Source organism: Lepisma saccharinum, chromosome 14 (genome assembly GCF_977018435.1).
Source record: "Lepisma saccharinum chromosome 14, izLepSacc3.1, whole genome shotgun sequence".
Taxonomy (NCBI): domain Eukaryota; kingdom Metazoa; phylum Arthropoda; class Insecta; order Zygentoma; family Lepismatidae; genus Lepisma; species Lepisma saccharinum.
In genome coordinates, this window is record NC_139242.1 from 34,022,737 (window position 1) to 34,044,606 (window position 21,870).

The following is a 21,870-nucleotide window of genomic DNA, read 5'->3' on the forward strand; positions in this document are numbered from 1 at the left end:
TAAAAAGATTATCCTCACTTTTCCCCCTCCCCTCATTATTTCCTGATTCCCTAGTCATCCCATTATTTTTTCTTAACTTCGCTAGCTTATTCTTTATTGTTTTACTCTCGTTAGCCCTAACTATTTCTATGGTTCTGAAATGTCTTTCTTCAATACGATTACATGTTATTCCGTCTAATCGTCCGCTGACCTCCAAATGCAATTGCATACATTTTCTTAGATCTTAGCATCACAAAAACAGGTAAGAAAATAAGAATGGGGGTATACTATAAACAGTTAGTCGGGGACCTGTACATTAATAAAAAATCGGAACATCCAGGGAGGATTAAAACGAACGTATTCCTTAATTTCTTCATTAGGGCAGGAAGATTGTGTAATGGAGAGGAGGAAAGAGTAAAGGAAGAAGAATGGATAATGAAAGTAGGAAGGAAAAATGGTTTTAAGAAAAACGAAATGAAAAGAATACTAAGGAATGGCGCAGAAAATTATCAACAGAGAGACAAACATGGATAAGAATGAGGAAATAACAAGGGAGGGTGAAAAAGAAAAAAGTACGGAGAAAGTTAGTTTTGTAGGGATTCCGTACTTTAAAGGGGTATCAGAAAAAATTGAGAAAACCGTAAGGGAATACGGGATTAGATGTGGGATGAAGGCCCCCGGAGTATAGAGAAACATTCCACCGAATACAAAAAGGGTGGAAAAGGAAACCCAGAGGAATCTAAAGGCATATATAGAATTAAATGTGAATGTGGCAAAGAGTATATTGGACAGACTAGAAGAAGCATGCGTATAAGATTGGCGGGGGGGGGGGGGGGGACACGAGGGCAATATTAGAGAAGGAGTCCCCAAAACTGGATTATGCGAACATATAATCATGAGCGGGCATAAAATCATAAAGAAAGAGGTTATTAGAAAAGAAAACAAAAAAATAAATAGAAATGTCTATGAGACTACGAACATTTGCACTGGGAGAAATATAAAACTAAACAGAGATGATGGTAACTTAGAGGAAGGATGGGTAAAACTTTTCAAAAAATGGGACAGAACAATGAGAAAAGAACGAAAGATGGGATTCCATGTTACTCCGGAAGTTGCCAGAGCGGCCGGGGTGGAACGGGAATTTAAGTTGGAATGGTGACGTAATGGAGGGGAGGGTGGAACAGCAAAGGAGGGGAAATAACCTTCATGACTTCTTGAACAGGAGTTGGTCGCCAGTGCTGGCTGTGCAACTGAACGTGTTTTACCGATTGTATAAGACCCCCGGGTTTAAGAGGTCTCGAGGGGAAATAGGGAACTTTTTAAAATGGGATTTTTAACTGCTTGTTTTTGGACAGGAATGTTGGCTGTGATTATTTTAAGTGTTTCTAACTAATACCTCTAACCTAATCCTTTTCTAACACTTAGTGACGTGGCATTATGATTAGTGCCTAGAGAAAATAAGAACCTGAAGAAGGGCGCAGTTGTACCCTGAAACATTGTTTTCTAAACTTCATACTCAGTCACGTAAGAAAATTCAATTTTATACTAATTTAGTTTGATTATATGTGTTTTTGTTATTGAGCATTACTTTTCTGCCACTTTTAGCTCGTTGCAACAATGTGGGTTTGTGATGATTAGATAAAATTGATAAAGGGATACTGACAAAGAACGTTTCCAAGCTGGGTTGTGTTGGGGGTGGGGGTAGCTGTTGCCATCCAGTTTCCTTGAGTGTTTTATGTTGTTATATCGAGATGTATTGCTGGGAGAGGTCACTATATTTTAGACAAGGAAAAAACGGGGGATGTATTATAAAACCCCATTTTAATCTAAATGACGTTCAACATCGACACTTGACTATTCTTCCATAGTTTTAGACATCTCATGTGAGGTGATTGAGGTTACAAGGGGGAGAGTGTTGATTCTTATGTACTCTTATGTTGTTAGTTTTTGATATCTCAAGGTGGGTTCCAGACATTATTCACATGCTTAGTAAAATATATTTGTAAATATTTAGTGTAAATGTTAATATGAATTTTTTATAACTTGATGTTATTTTTTACCTTGAATTTTTGGAATGGAAACTTGAATTTGTACTTGAATTTTATTTGGATCATAGAGCAGCCGCCGTGTAGTAAGTGCCTCCTCCAGTGGCTAAGGAAGGAATGTAGAATTTACAAAACATACAGCAAGGGATAACATGTAAATTTAACTTAGATTTCCATATTGCCCAAGTATGCAATGGAATTTGTTTCTTCAAAAAATATTTCTTATAATATTTATATCATACCTTCTCTTTCCTAGCCTGTCAAATGCAGAAAATAATGGCATAGGTGCACCTGCATCCGGAATCGGTTCTTTGGGAAGTGGAGGCTTTATTAACTACCCTGATTTGTGCAAGTTTTTGTACAATGGATCGACAAGAGTTTTTGACACAGAGAGCATGGCACCTTATGCGTACAATGGCATGCAATGGGTATCTTATGATGATGTACCGAGCGTGACATTTAAGGTAAGATGATAAGAACATCTTCTGGGTTCTTATAATTTTAATATTAATTTTTAGAATGCAGCATCTTCCAAGCTCTAAAGTGTCCTTTATCATGCTTGGGGGGGGGGGGGGGGGGGAAGTGAAGGAAAAAAAAACACGCTTGTGAATGAAGCTTTAATTGATCTGTAGACATAAAATTATTAGCTTACTTGCAGTGTCATAGTTAAGGCCTTAACTCCATCGACTAAATCATTTTTTACATTATCGTTTTTGACGGAAACATGAAATGTGAAATAACATGCAATGAAATGAACTGCAGAATGCAAAATAAACTCTTAGACACGAAATTTAGAGTTCATTTACTACACAACATGTTCTGAAGTCTGATTATTCTGTAAGATATGCAAAGTCATGGAAAATTGATCAATTCTACTGTAAAAATTCGAGAAGCAAAAGTGGAATTGTACACCCAAATAAACTGAACACCCTGAGAGCTACAAAAATGTGCTATTATCCTTGTACTTTTGAACTTTTCAACACCTTAACCATATTCCTGTGATTGTGTCATCATTGGGGGCATGCATATTTCGTTTTTGACGAAAAAACGAAATTTGAAAAAACACATTGTAATGTTAATTTTTCATGTTTTTGAAAGGTGCGAGATGCATTTTGTGACCATGTTTTGTCACGAAATATTGCGAAATGAACTGCAAAAAGCGAAATTAACTCTTAAACACGAAATTTAGGGTTTATTCACCGACGCGGCACCTTCTGAGGTCTGAATTATCCTGAGAGTTATGCAATTCCCGGAAAATTGATTAATTCTGCTGTTAATATTGGAGAAACAAAAATTGATTCCTTTACGCAGAAATAAACTTAATACTCGGATAACTACATAAATGTGCTATTAGAAGTGAAATGTAAATTCTGTGGAATAAGTGTAGTTTTTAAATCAAATTTAGGATTATATTCACAATTTTAAAACCAAAATGTATTTTTATATACCACTTTTGATCCAATTTTTCACCGCTATAACACCGATATTTTATTTTATTTACCGCTTTTGAAACCGAAATTGACTTAGTTTTTATACCGAAATTTTGCTTTTTTATTTACCAAAAATATGTGCCTCTAGTCATCATAGTAGGGATGGTACAGATTAATTGGTATTCTTATCAGTATTGGCTGATATAGGCATATTGGTTTATCGGTAAAATTACAGATTATTTTACCGATCCGATATATCTATAAATATCTTATAATTTAGTGCAAAATTCTGCCAGTTTCTTATAATTTTTATGAATGATCTCCATGTCGTACTATTTAAAAAAGTAAACGTCTAAATGTGCAACTTCTTTTGCACTCCAGTCACCTGGAAACACACATTTATTAAGAAGGTCAATGAACTATTCAGGTGCTTCAAGGTCAATTAGGAATTTTATATCAGATTGGTTATCGGTATTGGTAAGTTTTATATCAGTACTTCACCGGTATTGGCCAAAATTTCATATCGGGCCATCCCAAAGTCATAGTGCCATTTTAACATGAACATTAAGTTTCTACGAAAACAACAGTTCCCTGCGGTACATTGTAAATTTATTTTCTTATAACATTTAAGAATACAGAAATATGCTACCATATTTCTTCGAATCCAAGATGCCATCAAATGTAAGGTGCACCTTAAATATTGCTTCAGCCTTTGAGAAAAAGAAACACGGTACACAATGCCATAGTATTACATTTACATTTTGGTTACCATTCACAATACTACCATTGCCATTAATATTTCCATTTGATGATACCAGCACATTACACTACAGGGTGTATCAGAAGTGATAGCACAAACTGAGAAGCTGAAAAGTACACAATAGTAGAAGCAAAAAAGTCTCGGTAAACACAAGGTTGCAAACAAACCGTTTCCGAGATAATTGTGAATGTATGGTTATGATCCACCCCTGTCTTGATTGTAGGCATAATGCTTGCAAGCCTACCTGGTAGAATACCATGTGCGAAGGTCCCATATTCCCTGTAGCATTGATGTATCCTTGTGAATGTGCGACTTTCGGGGTGCCTGTTGTGCCTTCCATTCTGTACAGGACTTATGGTTTGCAGTGATCAGAAGTAGCATGCTAATTGTAGCATTGCTACTGTAGTTACCTACAACAGTTGTAGCAGTAGCTGTAGTGGCGCTACATTTTGAAAATTGTAAATGTAGCAAAGCTACAAAATTCCTGTTACAGCTACATTTCTTCTCAGAATTTTGAGGAAAATTTGGATGTGACCACAGCATCAAAGAAATATTCGACAATAACGCTTACTTTTGCAGTAGGTTCATAAAGACAAAGTCTATTAGATGGAAATAATGTAGATTATAAATATCTTGACATCACAGATTATAGATATCTGCGTAATTTATTTCATTAGTATAGAATAAATCTAATATCCAGATAACTAAAGCGAACTGGCATATATGAATGAATATATTCTGGCTAACAGCTACGTTTTTTGAGCTGCATCGCTATTTTTAAGAGAGACATGCCCCTCTTGCTGCACCCCTGGGCAAAATGCCTAGTTTGCAGCAGCCCAGGAACAAATCCTGTGGATATCCCTGGTGTAAGAAACAGGTAAATGTTATTAATTACTGTGTAAAACACACCTTGCAGTGCAAAAACGAGCGATCAATGGATGGACAATGACAAGGCAATAGTGCCAGCATTCAATGGCTCAGTACGTTAACAGCATAGATCATTGATAGTACATAGGATCTCACCAGCAAAAAATTATTGTTACAAGAATGATAGACATACACTTTCGGGAATTTCAATTATTTTCTTCATAATATTTGTTCACAAATGTAAAAATTGCAATATGTTTAGAACACTCGGGTTTACACATGAGTTTCCTCAGTATGTTTTATGATATTGTAAGAAGTATGTACGAGTGATTGACTTTTCTGCAGAAACTATAATTTTCTTTAGTTAATATGCAGTTTATTTATTGAAATTTCCAGTACAGCAGAAGCCATTTTAAACCAGAAAGAAACAACAGTAAAACAATAGACTAAGATTAAAAACACAAAAGAAAGGATAACATAAAATAAACAAAAATAAAACAAGCCAAAACAATACCAAGGTAAATAGATCAGTTTCACAAAAGCATTATTTATGTACAATTTTTTCTATGTTGCTGATAAAAAATGAATATGAGGTGAATATATCTATTTGGTTTGAGATTATATTGAACTGATTCGGTAGCCTATGGAGTAGTGAACGTTGTATGAGTGAGAGCCTGGGAGTTGTAGTGTGGAAAGTTTCCTTGCTCCGTGTTTTATGTCTAGGCACTCTGAGTGAGAGTTCGTGGAGTGGGATGCTGCATCTTAAGTTTCCATTTATGATCTTATATAGCAATTTCATATCTGCAATGTATCTACAAGTTTCTGGAGTATTAATGTGCAGATTTACAAGCAGATCTCTCTTAGACAGGTGTCTCAGGGCAGGCACACTATATCGAACGATGGAGAGGAAAAAGCTGAGAACACTGTCGATCTTGGAGGTATGAGAATGTGCAGCCATGTTCCAGATTGGTGAACAATATTCTAGAATGGGGGACACAAATGTCTTGAAGTAAATGGAAAGTGCTTTCGGGTTATTGATTTCGGTGAATCTGTAAAGTAGGCCTAGCATACGCATTGCCTATTTTGTGATTGTTGATATGTGATTATCAAAATTTAGTTTTGAATCTATGAGGATACCTAGATCTCGGTGTTGTGTTTCTTTTGCTAGAGGGATTTCGGTGAGCGTATAATTGCCTTCAAGAATGTTTTGTTTCAATGAAATTGTTATGTAAGAGCATTTAGAAGGGTTTCTGGACAGTTTCCATTGCTTACACCATTCAGAGAATCTGTTAATGTCATTTTGGAGAATTTGCATGTCTGATGGCTGTTTTATTTCTCTCATAATCTTGCAATCATCAGCAAACATTAGAATTGTGCTTGAGATGGGGGAATTAAAGAGGTCTGTGAGATCATCCAGATATAACACAAATAACAAAGGGCCAAGAACGCTTCCTTGCGGCACACCAGATATAACAGGAAGTCAGTTAGAATGAGTTCCAGGAAGTACGAGGGTCACTATTTATATTTTGAGCCTTGGCAACACTGATTGAAGTTAGGCGCGATTTGACGTTTGCACGGAATCGTCTGGCATTATTGACCATAACGTACTTCAAATGTTTTGTCAATAGCTTCATTTGTGTTGTTTTGCGCGACAACAATAAAATTGAATTAACTCGTGAACATTTTTGTGCGATGATTTTTTACGATTTTCGACGTGGATTATCAAGACAAGAGTGCATCGATCAACTTACTTCCACATTTGGCGATGAAGCCCCATCCTTTGCCACTGTGAAACGCTGGTATAACGAATTTAATCGTGGCTGCCATTCGCTCACCGACGAGATTCGCGAAGGTCGTCCAAAATCAGTTGTTGTTCAAGAAAACATTGATGCTGTGCAAAACCTAATACTGCAAGATCGTCATGTGACATACTGTGAGATTGAGGCAACCATAGGCATTAGTTCCACCAGCATATATAAAATATTACATGATCATTTAGCTGTGAGAAAGGTGTGTTCTCGTTGGATCCCACCCAATTTGACAAAAACTCAAAAAGACGCTCGCGTCAATTGGTGCAAACAAATGCTCGATAAATACAATCGTGGTGCTTCAAAAGACGTATATAAGATTGTAGCAGGTGACGAATCATGGATATATGCATATGATCCGGAACGTAAACAGCAGTCGACTGTATGGGTGTTTCAAGATGAACCCAATCCAACAAAAAGTTGTTTGCGCTCGAAGCACATCGAAACAAATGGTCGCCTGTTTTTTCGGGAAAACTGGTCATGTGGCAACTGTGCCTTTAGAGGAACGTAGAACGGTCAACTCTGAATGGTCCACAACAATTTGTTTGCCAGAGGTCTTCGGTCAAATACGGAAAACAAACAAACGCCGTCCGATCATTCTTCATCAAGAAAATGCCAGCTGTCACACATCTCGTCTAACAACCGACTTTATGAACAGTCAAAAAATCGAATTGATGGGTCATCCGCCGTACAGTCCTGATTTGGCACCCAATGACTTCTTCTTGTTCCCGAATGTCAAGAATAAATTACGTGGACAACGATTTTCGTCGGCGGAAGATGCCGTCGATGCGTTGAAAAACCATATTATGGAGGTGTCTCAAGAAGATTGGAAAAACTGCTTTGACAAATGGTTCGAACGAATGCAAAAGTGTATTGACCATACAGGAGAATACTTCGAAAAACAATAAAGCAGTTTTCAATGCCAAATTCCTGTTTTTTCATTGTTAGGTTCAAAATATAAATATTGACCCTCGTATAACGCGTTGTTGTCTATTTCTTAGATAGTCTTTCACTAATTTTAACGTGTTTCCTGTGATGTTAAATCTGTTAGATAATTTATGCAGTAAATAATGGTGATCCACTGAATCAAAAGCTTTGGACAGATCAAAGTAAACAACATCTAACTGATTACGATTAGTAATTGCGTTTATGGCACAGGATTGCATACAAGACAGATTGGTAAGGCATGAAGAATTTGGAAGAAAGCCGTGTTGTGCTGGGTTAATGTAAGGGGATGTGAATTTCAGAAGTCTTTTTTTAAGAATCTTTTCACAGACAATAGCATCTGTGGAAAGGAGAGAAATGGGCCTATAACATGTAGTATCGTTATTATTTCCAGATTTAAAAATAGGAATGATATTTGCTTTCTTCCATTGAGTGGGAAAGCAGCCTTCAGAGAAGCACCTATTGTATAACATTGCAAGAGGAGTAGCTAGTGAGTGAGCTGTTTTTTGAAGGAAAATAGTAGGAATATTGTCTGGTCCAGATGCTCGGTGAGAAGAAAATGTATGTATTTCTTCTAATTTTACGTCGCTTTTCTGTAACTTTTACTAATCATGACAATGAGGATGAATGGTTTATTTTGTTATTCTGTTAGCTAGAGTTGCTTTTTGCCACTTTTGGCTAATTGTGAGAATTAGGAAGAATGATGAATAATGATGATGATGAGCAGCGTGGGGAGTGGAGGAGCAGGAGGATCCATCCTTCCAACTAGGTGTCTTTCGTAGTTTTTGTATTGAGTCCACTTTATGCACAGGTAAGCTAATTGAGATGACCGAATCACTAGTGCGCCTCGGCCAGGTACCGAACCTGGTGCCCTTTGATTACAAGGGACAAAATTTCCACTGTCTTCAGGAAAGCATTCCCAACAGGAAACTTACATAAAGCATCGCTCCACCTGTTGCTCATTCGCTTGCTATCCGTAATGTTGCAGGAAATATCTAACGGATTACGGGAATTATGATAATAAATAACGATCTATTTTCAAGTAAGTACAGCTATCATACTAGAGGCTTCTTTTGAATATCCATGTGGTGGTTTCAAGTTTTTTTTCTTATGCAGAAGTAGCATGAAAGTAGCAAAGTAGTGAATAGCGCACTTGAGTAGCATAGCGATCTACTTTTTGGTAAATGTAGCTGTAGCTGTAGTGAAGCTACATTTTTGGACGAGTAGCGGTAGCTGTGAAGCTACTTTTAAAATGCAGCATTCTGATCACTGATGGTTTGTTTACAGCGCCCCCTTTTCCCATTGTTCAGTTTTAAACAAAGAAACCTCGGACTGCGCAAGGAGACAAGCATACTGTGTGTACAAACAATCATGTTAGTGGTCGATCATAACCATACATTCACAATTATCTCACAAATGGTTCATTTGCGATTACATGTTTAATGATACTTTTTTTTTTTTTTTTTTTGCTTCTACTGTCGTGTACTTTTCACTTTTTCAGTTTGCGCTATCACTTCTGGTATACCCTGTATATGACACTATACCATGGTATATTTGTACATATGTACTCAAATCCAGATTGCTCCTAAATTTTCAACATCCAAAATCCGAAAAAAATGGTGCAACTTAGATTCAAAGAAATATGGTAATTGCTTCTTCTACTGTCCAATTTGAATATTTTACTCAAATAATACTAAAAATATATTTTTTGCAGGCTGAGTATGTTAGAAACAATAGCTTTGGTGGAGCCATGATCCTGTCTCTTGATTCTGATGATTTTCAAGGAAAATGTTTGGGATACAGCTTCCCCCTATCGAAGGCTGTCAAAGGTGTACTTGGAACATAAATAATTTCATGGGTCTATGGATTATTCAGATGTATTCTGCGACCTTGTTGTCGACATGAAGAACAAAACCAGAAGTATTTTTGTACCTCATTTTTCATAAAATTGTCTTGTCAGTATGTGAAAAATCTTAGTCAATAAGTTAACAATATTTATAACTCAGCAGTGTTTCCATCTCACAACTTAATGTTGATTTTCCAGTATTAATTGCAATTTCATTAGTAATGTGTAAGTTACAATTCTTTAAGGACCAAATGTAATGTGAAGTACATCAGTGCTAAAAAAAGAAATGTTTAATATCTTGTATGTATGATGAGGGACGAATATGTACCTATATAAAATATTTGTGTAGCAGCTTTAGAATAATGTAGGATGGAATATTGTTTATTTTTCATGAAACTCAAATAATGTTTTGTTTGTAGAAGATATGTTCTTTAACTGTAATTGTTATTGTTTCATGGTTGCTGTTATTGCAAATTGCTGGCCATTAAAATTGCAATGTGATGAAAGATGATCTATCAAAACCATATTTATTGTACAGATGGTACAAGGGTGAAATGATTACATTTACAGCTTGGTAATCTTTGCATTGACCTCCCATTATTTACGCATTCTGCAAACATTGAGTTGATTAGGAGTATCTTTCCTGATGGTGTAAATTTCGTGGCCAGCAGACTGGGTTTAGTAACAAGTTTGTACATATTTAAGTGGTTTGGATCCCACTTTAAACTAAAGATCTACTTCTCTTAACTACAGAATAAGCAATAATATATAATTATTATCTTTCCCCTGCTTCCTAATGGAGCTAATTTTACAAACTTAGTGCATGCAACAACGTACATAGATGTAATAATTTTCATGGCATGTGGAAGTTTTACAGTTCATCAAACTATGATTCTCTGTGATGTGTTTCTCAGGTACTCCTTAACATTTCATTATGTGCTACCCAAAAGAAATAAACTGTGATCTTATTTTTAAATGAAAAACTTGCATCCCACCTAACTGTAATTGACATAATAGAAAAGGAGCATTTTTATAAGACTGTTGAGAATACTACCTTATTGTTTCTAGCCACACAACTCCACATCACCTATTGATTCTAGTTACTCATTGATCATTTTTTTTACAACCTTGGTGAATATGAAAAAGACAATGTGGTCTACAAGACTCAAGTGAATGACAATAATAAACTTTTCATGGTGCCAGTGACTAGCATCAAAGCATGTTAATTAACACTTCAAAAATTTATACATCTGCTGGAGGAGTAAATGGTTGCTGGACAAACTATGCAAATTTATGTGGTAATGAAAAAAAATATGGCAACACTGGATATAATAAAGACTAAGTCTTTTGGTGAAGCCCAATATTTATAGCGATTATAATGGACTTGAACTAAAGTTTAAACAACGGGAGTGGTCACTACGATATAGTTAAATTTCTTCTGGAGCATATATCACTTGGATACATTTTACCTCCTATTTTTTTTGCTTACCTCATTGCTAGCACACCTTGTAAGACACTTTGGTTTATTTCTTCAATTTAAAGTGTGTGTACCTTTGACTGACTTTAAGAACAGTAATAATGATTTTAACCCATTAGGTTTTCCAGTTAGATATATGTACATTGATATTTGATATACATTGCAGTTGTTAGTCAACATCACTGTATATAATTACTATGACCATTCTGAACAGGTACACATACTGATGCCATTGCTTGAAAATTGTAACAATTAGCTTTTCAAATTGTGATTAATATTAGTATGTTAAATTTCCACTCTACATGCATAAATTTACCAGAAGTTTGCTTTGAAATAATCAGGAATCACATCAGAATATTGAAATACATGTTATCTAAAAAACAGTTTTTCACACAATACTTGTGCAAAATAAATGCAAACTTGAATTTTGATTAATTTCCAGGATTTTTGGATTCCACAAAAGTGTCACACGTAATTGTTTGCAAAGTTCATAAAAGACCAAAATGATGGAAAAGTATTGTTACATAAATTCCAACCAATACTTTCAAATACTGACACAATTGGTATCAGTTCAGCCCCAATAATTTTCAAATTCATTATTTGAAATTATCAAATTCGATATTTAAATTTTTCGCACAAATTTGCAAGACTCAAATTCTAAAGGTTCATGTAATTTGGTAGAAATAAAATGTATATGTTACATAGTGATGCATTTCCTCGTTTCGGTGGCTAAAACTGTTAACTCTGTAATCATGAGTTTGCCCAGTAGATGTATGCAAAGTTTTTTGAAACATGCACTCAGAACAAACATTGCCATCAGGCATGTGCTTGGTTTAGGTGCATCTTTTTCCAACACTATTACCTTAAGGACATGAAAATTACAAGATAGCAGCCAAAACCAACATTGTGGCAGCTTACAGTATGAGAATATTCCTCCTAAAGAGGAAAAGGAATCATATGTTATACATGAATCAAATAATTCATATACTTAACATTCCATTGGGATACATTTAATTTGGTCATAGTTTATAGCATATGAAACTCTAAAAATATTATTTAGACCCATGTACTTGTAGGAAGAGAGGGGCATTCCCAATGGCATAGTGTTAATGTCGTCGCCTTGTAATCAAGGGGTCCCAGGTTCAATACTCGGTGGAGACACATTGCACAGTGGTTCAGATCGGGTAGGTCCAGTCCTGATTATACTATCTGTGCATAAAGTGGGCTTAAAACAACAATTCAATTCAATAGTAGGAGGAGAGTGAAGAGATATACCAAGAATTGAATGACAACAATGACAGATAGGAATTTGGCATAGGGCAGAAGCAGAGCAGATAGTTCCATTTCAGATAGTACAGGTATTGTACACTTGTTTATTAATAATAATATTTCTTGTATTATGCAGAGTTTGGTATAATTGAGCAATAAAACTGCTTGGAAATGTGATTCCTTCAAATATTTTACTTTCTATGCAGATATAGTGGACTCGATTTAATTCAAACTTGGATAATTCGAATTACTTGGTTATTTGAACAGAAGTTTATTCCCCTTGGAATCGTCTTTGATGATACATGTTCTTGTTAATTCGAATTTTGGATAATTCATTTTTTTTTGTGTCCACTTTGAGTTTGAATTAAAAAGAGTTCACTCTATTAGTTTTAAGATGTTTATATATGATCTAAACTTGTTAAACTTGATTTTCGTGTTATGAAGTATACTGTATGAAAGCTGTTATAGCAAGCCCTTTTCAACCTTTTAATTATTTGTACAATCACTGAATTTCCCTTGAAGTGATATTCAGGTATCTGTGTAATTTAATCTGCTGTAGATTTGGAACTCAGTGTTCATGATCTGTTCCAATATTTTTGTCACACCTCAGAATATTGCAGTGATGTTTTGTGGTACAGTGGGATGCACAAGTATTGCTTGGCAAATTGGCCATGACTATTTTCATTAATTGTTTGTCTTGCGCAACCTATGTGATTTTAAGGAGTGAATTTTTATGTACATTGGTGCAAAGGTTACAAGCAGCTTGTTTGGCATGTTGTTTCTATTCTTGATGCTCTCATGGCATAAAACAATGAGAATAAACATGGTGATGGACAATTTGTTTGCAAATACTTATGCAGCCCACTGTACAAACTGCAACCCAGTCTGGCCAGTGTATTCAAATTTGTTGACTGTTGTGGTGAAAGTGAGATAATGTAATCAGGCAGTGGTTGCATGTGGGCAGCTATTTAAGTTGAACAGTTTCTATTGTACAGTGGGATACAGAAATAATACCAGATAATTATTTTTTTCTGATGCTGGTGCAGTGGGTTTCAAAGGTTGTTGCTATTTTGGTTCGGTTCTTGAACTTTTCATACCACAAAACAAAGTGAACGATCAACAATTATCATTCATTGTTGGTGTTTTAAGTCCACTGTATGCACAGTAAGGCTAATTGGGACTGGACCTACAGTTTAAAGTGGGATCCGAACCACTATGTGCATCCACCGAGTATCAGACCTGGGACACCTTGATTTGATCAACAATTAGCATGTTAATATGCAAACATCCCAGTCTACCACATAGTTAAGTGGTATTTACATGAATCCTTAGATAATTTGATGATTAAACCAGGGTTGTTAAATGTCCGGGAACCCATAAATTGTAATCAGTTCTATTGGGTTCAGTAACATTGAACAGAACCTTCTTCCTCACACAATTTAAACATGGTACTGTTTCTTTTCAGTACTGAAATTGGACCATTTTTAAATGGGTTCTAGGAAAATTATTCTGGTTCGTGGTAATTCCGGTTTTATGTGGATTCCAAATTGATTCTCTTCTCAATCAGGTAGGTCTATAAATGAGTATATTTTATATTGAAATGGCACACTCCACAGTTATAGAAAGACATAGTGCAGGAAAGCAATGTCATCACTATTGTGCTCTTATGGGCCACATTCATAAACCTACCTTGGTGAAGTGTTGACACTAGTGTGCTGCAATGAGCATTTTTTACTCGAGCAGCAAATAGTTCGCACGGGCAATGCTAGATGGCATGCAGAATTGATAGGTCTTACGCTCAAGCAAAAAACGAGCGAAATACACTCGAACTCTCGTACCCTATTAATACACATATTTCAGTCATTTGTCTATTATAGTGGGCCCTCAAAAATGGCTCGTGAAGTAAAAAGATTAAGTGAAATTGAAAAATAAGTGAACATACTCATCATCTCCATGTAAAAATGCAGTTTTGTGTATCTTACCGAGATATGTGAAAATGAAATAAATGATTATGGGCTGAAACTACCTAGACTGACATTTTATGTTTCTACGATTATTGTCACATTGAAATGATGTTTGATTGAATGTTATAACTACATTTTATTATTTCGAAAAATATTATTATCCTATTTGGTAAGTGCACAATGATGTACACGTACTCGTTGCACTGTGATACGATATTTGTAATTGCTTAGGCAGGTCTGTCAGCATGTGTATCCATTTTACGTTTTCGTCTAAAGATGTTGCATACTTTCATATGTGCTGTATTTGAATCTTACATAATATACAAAATTATTATTTAGAATTGTAATTGCATAGAGTGGTTTTCTTCCATGTATGGGTTTTAGGTTAACAGTGCTGCTTATTAGGCTCTGAAATACAGGATGTTGTCAATCATTCCACTACGAGTGCAATACGTTCGACCGTAGCATGCTTGAGCGTGAGAGATTGGAACGAGTTTGAGCGAGTTAAAGTGGTCCGATGCAGTACTCTAGTTGACAAAGAGTAAATCTGATCAAGAATGAAATGTGAAAAATGGGTGTTATTCACCACAAAGCAAGCATCTGACAGAAAATGATGTATTGGAATTGGCTAAATACAGTTGTGAATTCTTACATTTTCCCATTTTGTGCATTAATTCTTCTTGATTTCTTGATTGCAATGAGGCAACATGTTGTTAAATTTTCTTGCAAAAATGTAATATCCAGATTTCACTGTTTTCAGTATAGAGTTATGGTAGGATAATTATTCTGTACAAATATATCAGTTAAGGTACCATAATCCAAAATAAAAAGTCTCACAAAAATGCCTGTTTGCTATCTTGGAATATCTTTTAGACCACACAAAAGTACTTTCATCAGTTATGTGGAATAGTAGTGAAAAAAAACCACTAAAACTGTATTTTTTACTCTAATATAGTTTTAACATCTTTTGTTTACACTATTTAATTTGCAGAAGTGGACTTTTGTTTTTGTTGTGTAATCGAACTTGTATAGCTCTATTATCATATACCAACACAAAATTGTGTGTTAACTTTTGAGAAAGCACAAATGTAAGTTTTTTGATTTGTAAACTGTATATGAAACTTGTTAAATGAAAATAAACAGATAATGGAACTTTGAAAAAGTCTTTCAGGTGTAATAAAAATAAAAGTGTGACTGCAGGGTGATATGATTTTTAAGACATTTGATATCTGTATAAGTTGTTACTAATGATGTTATCAGTTCTATAAATTTTACTACACATAATAATAATGTTTTATTTCTGTAGACCTATAGTATGGTTGCATATATTTTACATGAGATATTACAAATTTATCACATTATATTTACTATCATTGTATACATTAATATGATTAAGTATTTTATTTACATATCTGTGAGAGTACTAGTAACTTTTTTAGAATTATTATAAAAATTCAGCAATAAACATATTTGAGGTAATAAGCATATTATGTAAGTTTCAGTACCAGGTTTAGTATGTTTAAATGTGGAAGCTGACCAATAATTGATCCGGAAATATAAATTTGTACTTTGCACTATGCATGTACAGAGCATTCCCTGACATTCGCTACAAGACTGCGGCACGGCGCCAGCGCTTGTCTTTCCCAGCAAACGGGTCTGCGACAATCTCACTACAGTCTGTTCTTTTCGCTCTGTTTCCCTTTCTGTTGACATTGCAGACTGACGCCAGTATAATCCTCCCTCGGAAGTTGTGTTGTGTTGTGTCATGTCGTGTTCGTGTGTTGAAGATTGTGGCTTAATATGGCACCACAAAAGTTTACATTACAACAAAGGATTTATCTTGTCGAGTGTTACTTCGGAAAAAGGAATTGTGGAGAAGTGCGACGACGTTTTGTAACGAAATTTCCTGGTGTTCCCGTTCCACATAGAACCACTATATTAAACCTCGTAAAAAAGTTTAGAGTAACAGGGTCAGTTCTGAATAAAAGTGGAAAGAAAAATGGGAAAATCTAAAAAAAATAAAGTATACAAAGACAATCCGCACACCATCCGGGAGTTAAAAGAGAGTATTGTACGAGAAAATGGGAGAATTACAGTAGACGAACTTGCACGTGTAAATGCCAATTTCCTTTGGAGATGCCAGGAATGTGTTGAAGCAGAGGGACATCATTTTCAACACCTTCTGTAGTCAAGGTTAGTACACAATATGAAAACTGTAATTTTAATAGCCGACTCAAGCGACTGTCACGGACCCGTTCACCTGGAAAGTCAAGCGCTGATGCCGAGCCACTTGCCACCGAGTCTCGTAGCGAATGTACAATGTACAACATGTTAAGTAAGTTTTCTCTTTTTTGTGTTACTATGTTGTCTGTTACTTTAAATATTTGTTCTTGATAAACATTTCTGCTTATTGTTTTGTGAGTGTGAATTTGATTATTTATGGACATTTCACTAGCATTTAGAACAATCAATATGGCAGTACACAGTCATTATTCTTTTCTCTTTGAATATTTCTTTACATGATGTCCTGTATCCTAATTTGTACATGAAACTTATATACTGATATGTGTGTATTTAATTTTAAGAGAGAACAGAAAAATATGAGTTGAAGTGTTCTTGTTACAAATTCTATCTTGAAAAGAAACTGAATAAATAGAATTTACAAAGCAACAAGAACATTTATTCCTTTCATTAAAAAGATGCAGGAAGACAAGCTTTTAATGAGGGAGAACCACATCAGACTGCATATATACTGGGGAAGGAGGGTGGGGCTTGTTTAGCATGTGCTATGCCTGTCTAGGGGATGACTGGTCAGCTGGTGTTGAATATTTTGGTCAAGTTCAATGTGAAAACTGTGATAGTGCTCGTTATATTGCAGTTCAGTTCAGTCTAATAAACTTACAGTTCATTTTTCCATGCAGTTTTTGTTTGCTATCGCTACTTTTCTGGTGGCTTCTTCATGTATGTACTGGCTTGCTGCAGGTGGCGTGGTTCTTTCTGTCCTTTAGCACGGGCACTGTACTTCCTTCTTCGGCCACACATTGGGATTTTGGTGCTGTGTGTGTATTTTCTGTATTCTCTTGGTGAGTATGACACTTTATCTTTCTTGTCACTATACTGACAAAAATATTCAATATCCGCCAACCACCCACCCCTTAGCGGTAGCATTCACTACCCATGGTTATATGGAGTGCCCTCCACTGGATACAAGAATGAATGAAATGTTACCAGTTGAGCTCCTTTTCGGTGATCGTGGCTGCTAGGATTATACAATTGCAACTGTAAGCATTAACTAACTTAAAATGCTTATTTTTATCACCTGAACATTTTAACTATTTTGTTAAGCAGGGGAGAAGGCTCAGACTGTATCTTAGTGGACTAACACCACCACCACACAAATGACAGCACCACCCTACAACAAATACGACAACTTGCCACTAGATAGTAAGTCCTATGTTGTTTATGAAAATAAGTTCTTCACAAAAAAAATTATTGTGTTTCATTCGAGGTACATATCAAGAGAACAGGAATCTAAATTGATATTTGGAAACAGTCGGTGACGGCGATTGGGTTCCAAAATTGGTGGGGGTGGGAGGACAGTTTACTTTCCATTTATAGATAAGGTTTAGCATAGTGCAGGAGCAAAAGGGGGAGGGAACCCAATCGCCACCACTGGAAACAGTTGTAGTGGTGAATCACAACCCTCAAAATGAATGTACATGACATTAATGAATTCTTTGAAATTAACATTAAATTTGTGAATGAGAAACATAGTAGACTGAATGAGAAAATTAGATTCTGGGTCGCATCTAATGAATTATATATGCATGTGTATTGGCAATTTAATATTGTTCCTAAACTTTAAAAGTGTCTCAACATATTTCAATATTGCCACTTCTACTCGCATGGCATGCACCTACTGTGTCATGATTAACCCAAGAGAGAGAGAGAAATACCTTGATCAGTTTAATCATAGAGTACTCACTAGAACTAGTGGGTACTCCGTGGTTTAGTTCAAAATCAAGTTATTTCAGTGCACCTAGATGTTTTGGATGTTGTAACATCTTTTAGGCCATCACCCCTCCCTCTCCACCAGACCATGCACTTTTGAGAGTTCTAATTGCAACTGTAGCCCAAATAATATCTAAATGAAACCCTTGTGAATGTAGTTCTCAAAGTTTAAAAAAATGTATTCAAAACAGGGTTTTGAAGATGTGAAAGATGAGGACAGGTTGAAAATGCTGGTACTGAGGACATTTTGAATGTCATAAACAGTTGGACCCCCCCCCCCTCTCCCGTAACAGCATATCTCTTACACTGGCTCTTGCTGTCTGCATTCTATTGTTAAAAGAGCCCTTAATTTTTCCATTATAGTGGCCCCAGGGTGCAATTGTGATGATACTAGTTTTGTTTTCTTCATCGAGTTTTTGGCTGGCAAGATGTCAACTTGGTGAAACATGGAAAAGTATAAAGTATAGACAAGGAGCTAGCATGAACAGAGAATCACATGTGTTTCTTCAGTGGAAAACCAGCAGTCAAAATATGAAGCACAAAAACATTTTAAACACTGGTATACGCAGGCCGACCTGATGGGGCTACACCTCCCTCTGAAATTTTAATAAAACTAAAATTTTTAAATGGAAGCAGAAAAGAAATTGGGAAAACCGAAAGTGCAAAAGTGGTAATAAATGCAAGTCGTCCTTAAAATGACTCCCTTGGTAGATAAGGTTTAGCATAGAGCATGGGTAAAAGTGGAGGGAACTGGCCCCCATGACCCTAATCGCCGCCGCCACTATTATTTTACAAACTATAAAATTGAAACTGTCTTGAAACTACTTTGGCATTGTTGACAAGGTTAAGTACAATATTTATATAGAAACTGGATTTGACTTGCATCCTTTCAATAAACACACTCCTGAATGGTTCCTGATTTTTCTACATTTCCACCGATAGCATAGAATAGTTAGGAGACAGTCAACGTGATAACGTTCTATCGTCTTTCTTGTTTGGCGTGACAGTTAATTGATGTAACTTACAGCCTGTAATGAAATATACGTAGTTACAATTTCAAGATTCAAATTATTCCAGATACGTAATTCAAGGGGCAAGAATCCCCTGTACATTCTTGTGTAAAAAAAATCCTTCGAAGTTATTTTATTTATATATTGGAATGAGACAAATTCAGGTGTGTTTTATATTTTCAAAACAAAAAAAAGTGCCGAGTGTGGAGAAAATTACGTGAATGACGGAATTTTGTGGGTCTTCCTTATTCCACAGCTCTTCTGCAACCTTGTGTTCTGACGTCAGATGAAGAATTCCTACGTTGTTAGGTTAGGTCTGTTAGGTTTGGTTCTATTAGCATAAATACACTGCAAATTTATTATCTATGCTAGGAAAACTAAACCTAGATAACCTAACCTAGCAACTTTTGTATTTAGCCTAAAAATAAGATTAGTCTATTGACGTCAGAACGCAACGTTGCAGGAGTGAAGTGCGATATGGGAGACCCGATTTCCGGGTCTCACTTATCGCACAACAATTTAGCAACCTCGTGTTCTGACGTCATGGGAGAAAGCTTTTTAATCTTAGGCTAGATGATTACTTTGTTAGGTTCGGCTAACTAGGTTTAGTTCTCTTAGCCTCAATAATAATTTTTCAGTGTATTTATGCTAATAGAACAAAACCTAACCTAACCTAGTAAGTATTGTTCTTCTGACGTCAGACCACAAGGTAGCAAAGTGTTGTGCGACAGGAGAGACCTGAATTTTCCAGGGAAAGTAATACGGTTTACGTTTCGCGACTGTTTACGGAAACGCGTGTGCATGGGGTGTCGGGTCGAGGGTGATTTTACGCATTATTATGACAAAACAGATGATAAATTTTGCAAACGTAAACAGCTGGATATGCAATTAGTTGCATCATTAAGTATTGAGCTGGTGAAAAGATAAACGAAGAGATGTTTAGGAAATTGAAGGATAAAATAGCTGAAGAAGTTAAACAGTCACCCCTAAAACTTCAAAGTTCTGTACAACAGCTAGCTCAGGTAAATATCATTTAACGAGTAGCTACTGTATCAAAGCTATATTTTCCTTTGAATTCTCATTACAGTAAACTATATTTTGTTGTAGAACTGATATTTTCTTCTCCATTTGTATTTTTCGATTTCATAGCTTATGCCCACGTATGTAAAGAATTTCCAGTGCAATATTGACTCAATTTATTGAGAACAATTATGATTGTGATCGATATATATTTTTATACACTGTTTTGAAATATATAGAAAAAAAGAATAGCCTTTCATATAGATTCATGTCCCCCACTGTTTTAGTATCGACGTAAAGAATATTGTAATTGTCTTATTTTACATCGATATTCTGTACTCTCGATGATGATGATGATTAGATGCAATCAATGGACACTCGAACACTAATACCCAGGCCAGGATTCGAACATTGAACCTTTGGTAGTGAGATGACGAGTTGGCTGCTCAATGCACTTCACCACCAAAGCACCCTTGGTGGTACTACTTTACTATACCGGAGACACCTATCAATGATTTATTTCGCAGTCTTTAACATTGCTAACGTACTCTTCTGCATTGCGGAACATTTCTTTAGGTGAAATAATGAATTACCTATATTAACGAGTACTTACTGTTGTTCCTCATTTCCCACAAACCATCCACGGGTAGCCCCAAAAACCATTGGCGTTAGCCCAAAAATTCACGATAGCCCAACGAACCATCACGGGGACGAGATATGCCTACTAGGTTAGGTTAGGTTCCATTAGCACTCCTTTTGTTCAATTTAGCATATATGGACAACATCGTGGCGGCAGCAGCAATAGCACATCGGAAATAGATTTTCGTAGAAAACCACATGCATTAGCATTAAAATGGATCAAAACTACATTCCCGAACGTCAACAATGCTACACAAAATGATTTGCGTAAGTACTTTCTCCTGTAAATTTGAAGAAATCCGTCTCCGGTATAGTAAAGTGTTACCCCCTTTGCAAATAAATGTTCGGTAAATTTCAGCTGAAATTTGCTAGTTCATTTAATTTGAATATTCGTACTTACATATTCTGCATTGAGAAACATTGCTGAAGGTGGCATTTCGCTTATTTCACGGAAATAAGCTCTATTTGCGACATATCGAGTAAGTTTTCTTCGTTTCTTGTTGCCTTCGGTAACACACAAAATGGTCCATGTCCATGCACCCAAAATTACCTACGTAGTCCCACAAACCATTGACGCATAGCCCCACGAACCATATCTGGTAAGGTTAGGTTAGGTAGGGTCATGTATAGGTTACAATAGTTAATTGGTTTCGAAAAAAATGTGTGTAGCCCCACACACCATTCTCACATAGCCCCACGAACAATTGACACACAGCCCCACGAACCATTGACACACAGCCCCACAAACCATTTGCGAAAACGTACCTTCTTCACTTACAAAAACACATGCTTGGAAACAC

The 21,870-nt window shown here is 35.9% G+C and overlaps 2 protein-coding genes across 2 annotated transcripts in view; both read left to right on the forward strand.

The window, feature by feature from the left end:
* Positions 1 to 17,052, forward strand: part of LOC145998783 (chitinase-3-like protein 2) — a 48,340-nt gene extending 31,288 nt beyond the window's left edge. The window contains exons 7-8 of the mRNA XM_083135374.1: positions 2,281 to 2,488; positions 9,549 to 17,052. Of these exons, the coding sequence (XP_082991500.1) occupies positions 2,281 to 2,488; positions 9,549 to 9,680 (340 nt within the window). The 3' untranslated portion in view covers positions 9,681 to 17,052. The remainder of the gene's footprint in view (positions 1 to 2,280; positions 2,489 to 9,548) is intronic.
* A 3,083-nt stretch (positions 17,053 to 20,135) lies between these two features.
* Positions 20,136 to 21,870, forward strand: part of LOC145998328 (uncharacterized) — a 103,514-nt gene continuing 101,779 nt past the window's right edge. The window contains exon 1 of the mRNA XM_083134733.1: positions 20,136 to 20,433. Within this exon, the coding sequence (XP_082990859.1) occupies positions 20,347 to 20,433 (87 nt within the window). The 5' untranslated portion in view covers positions 20,136 to 20,346. The remainder of the gene's footprint in view (positions 20,434 to 21,870) is intronic.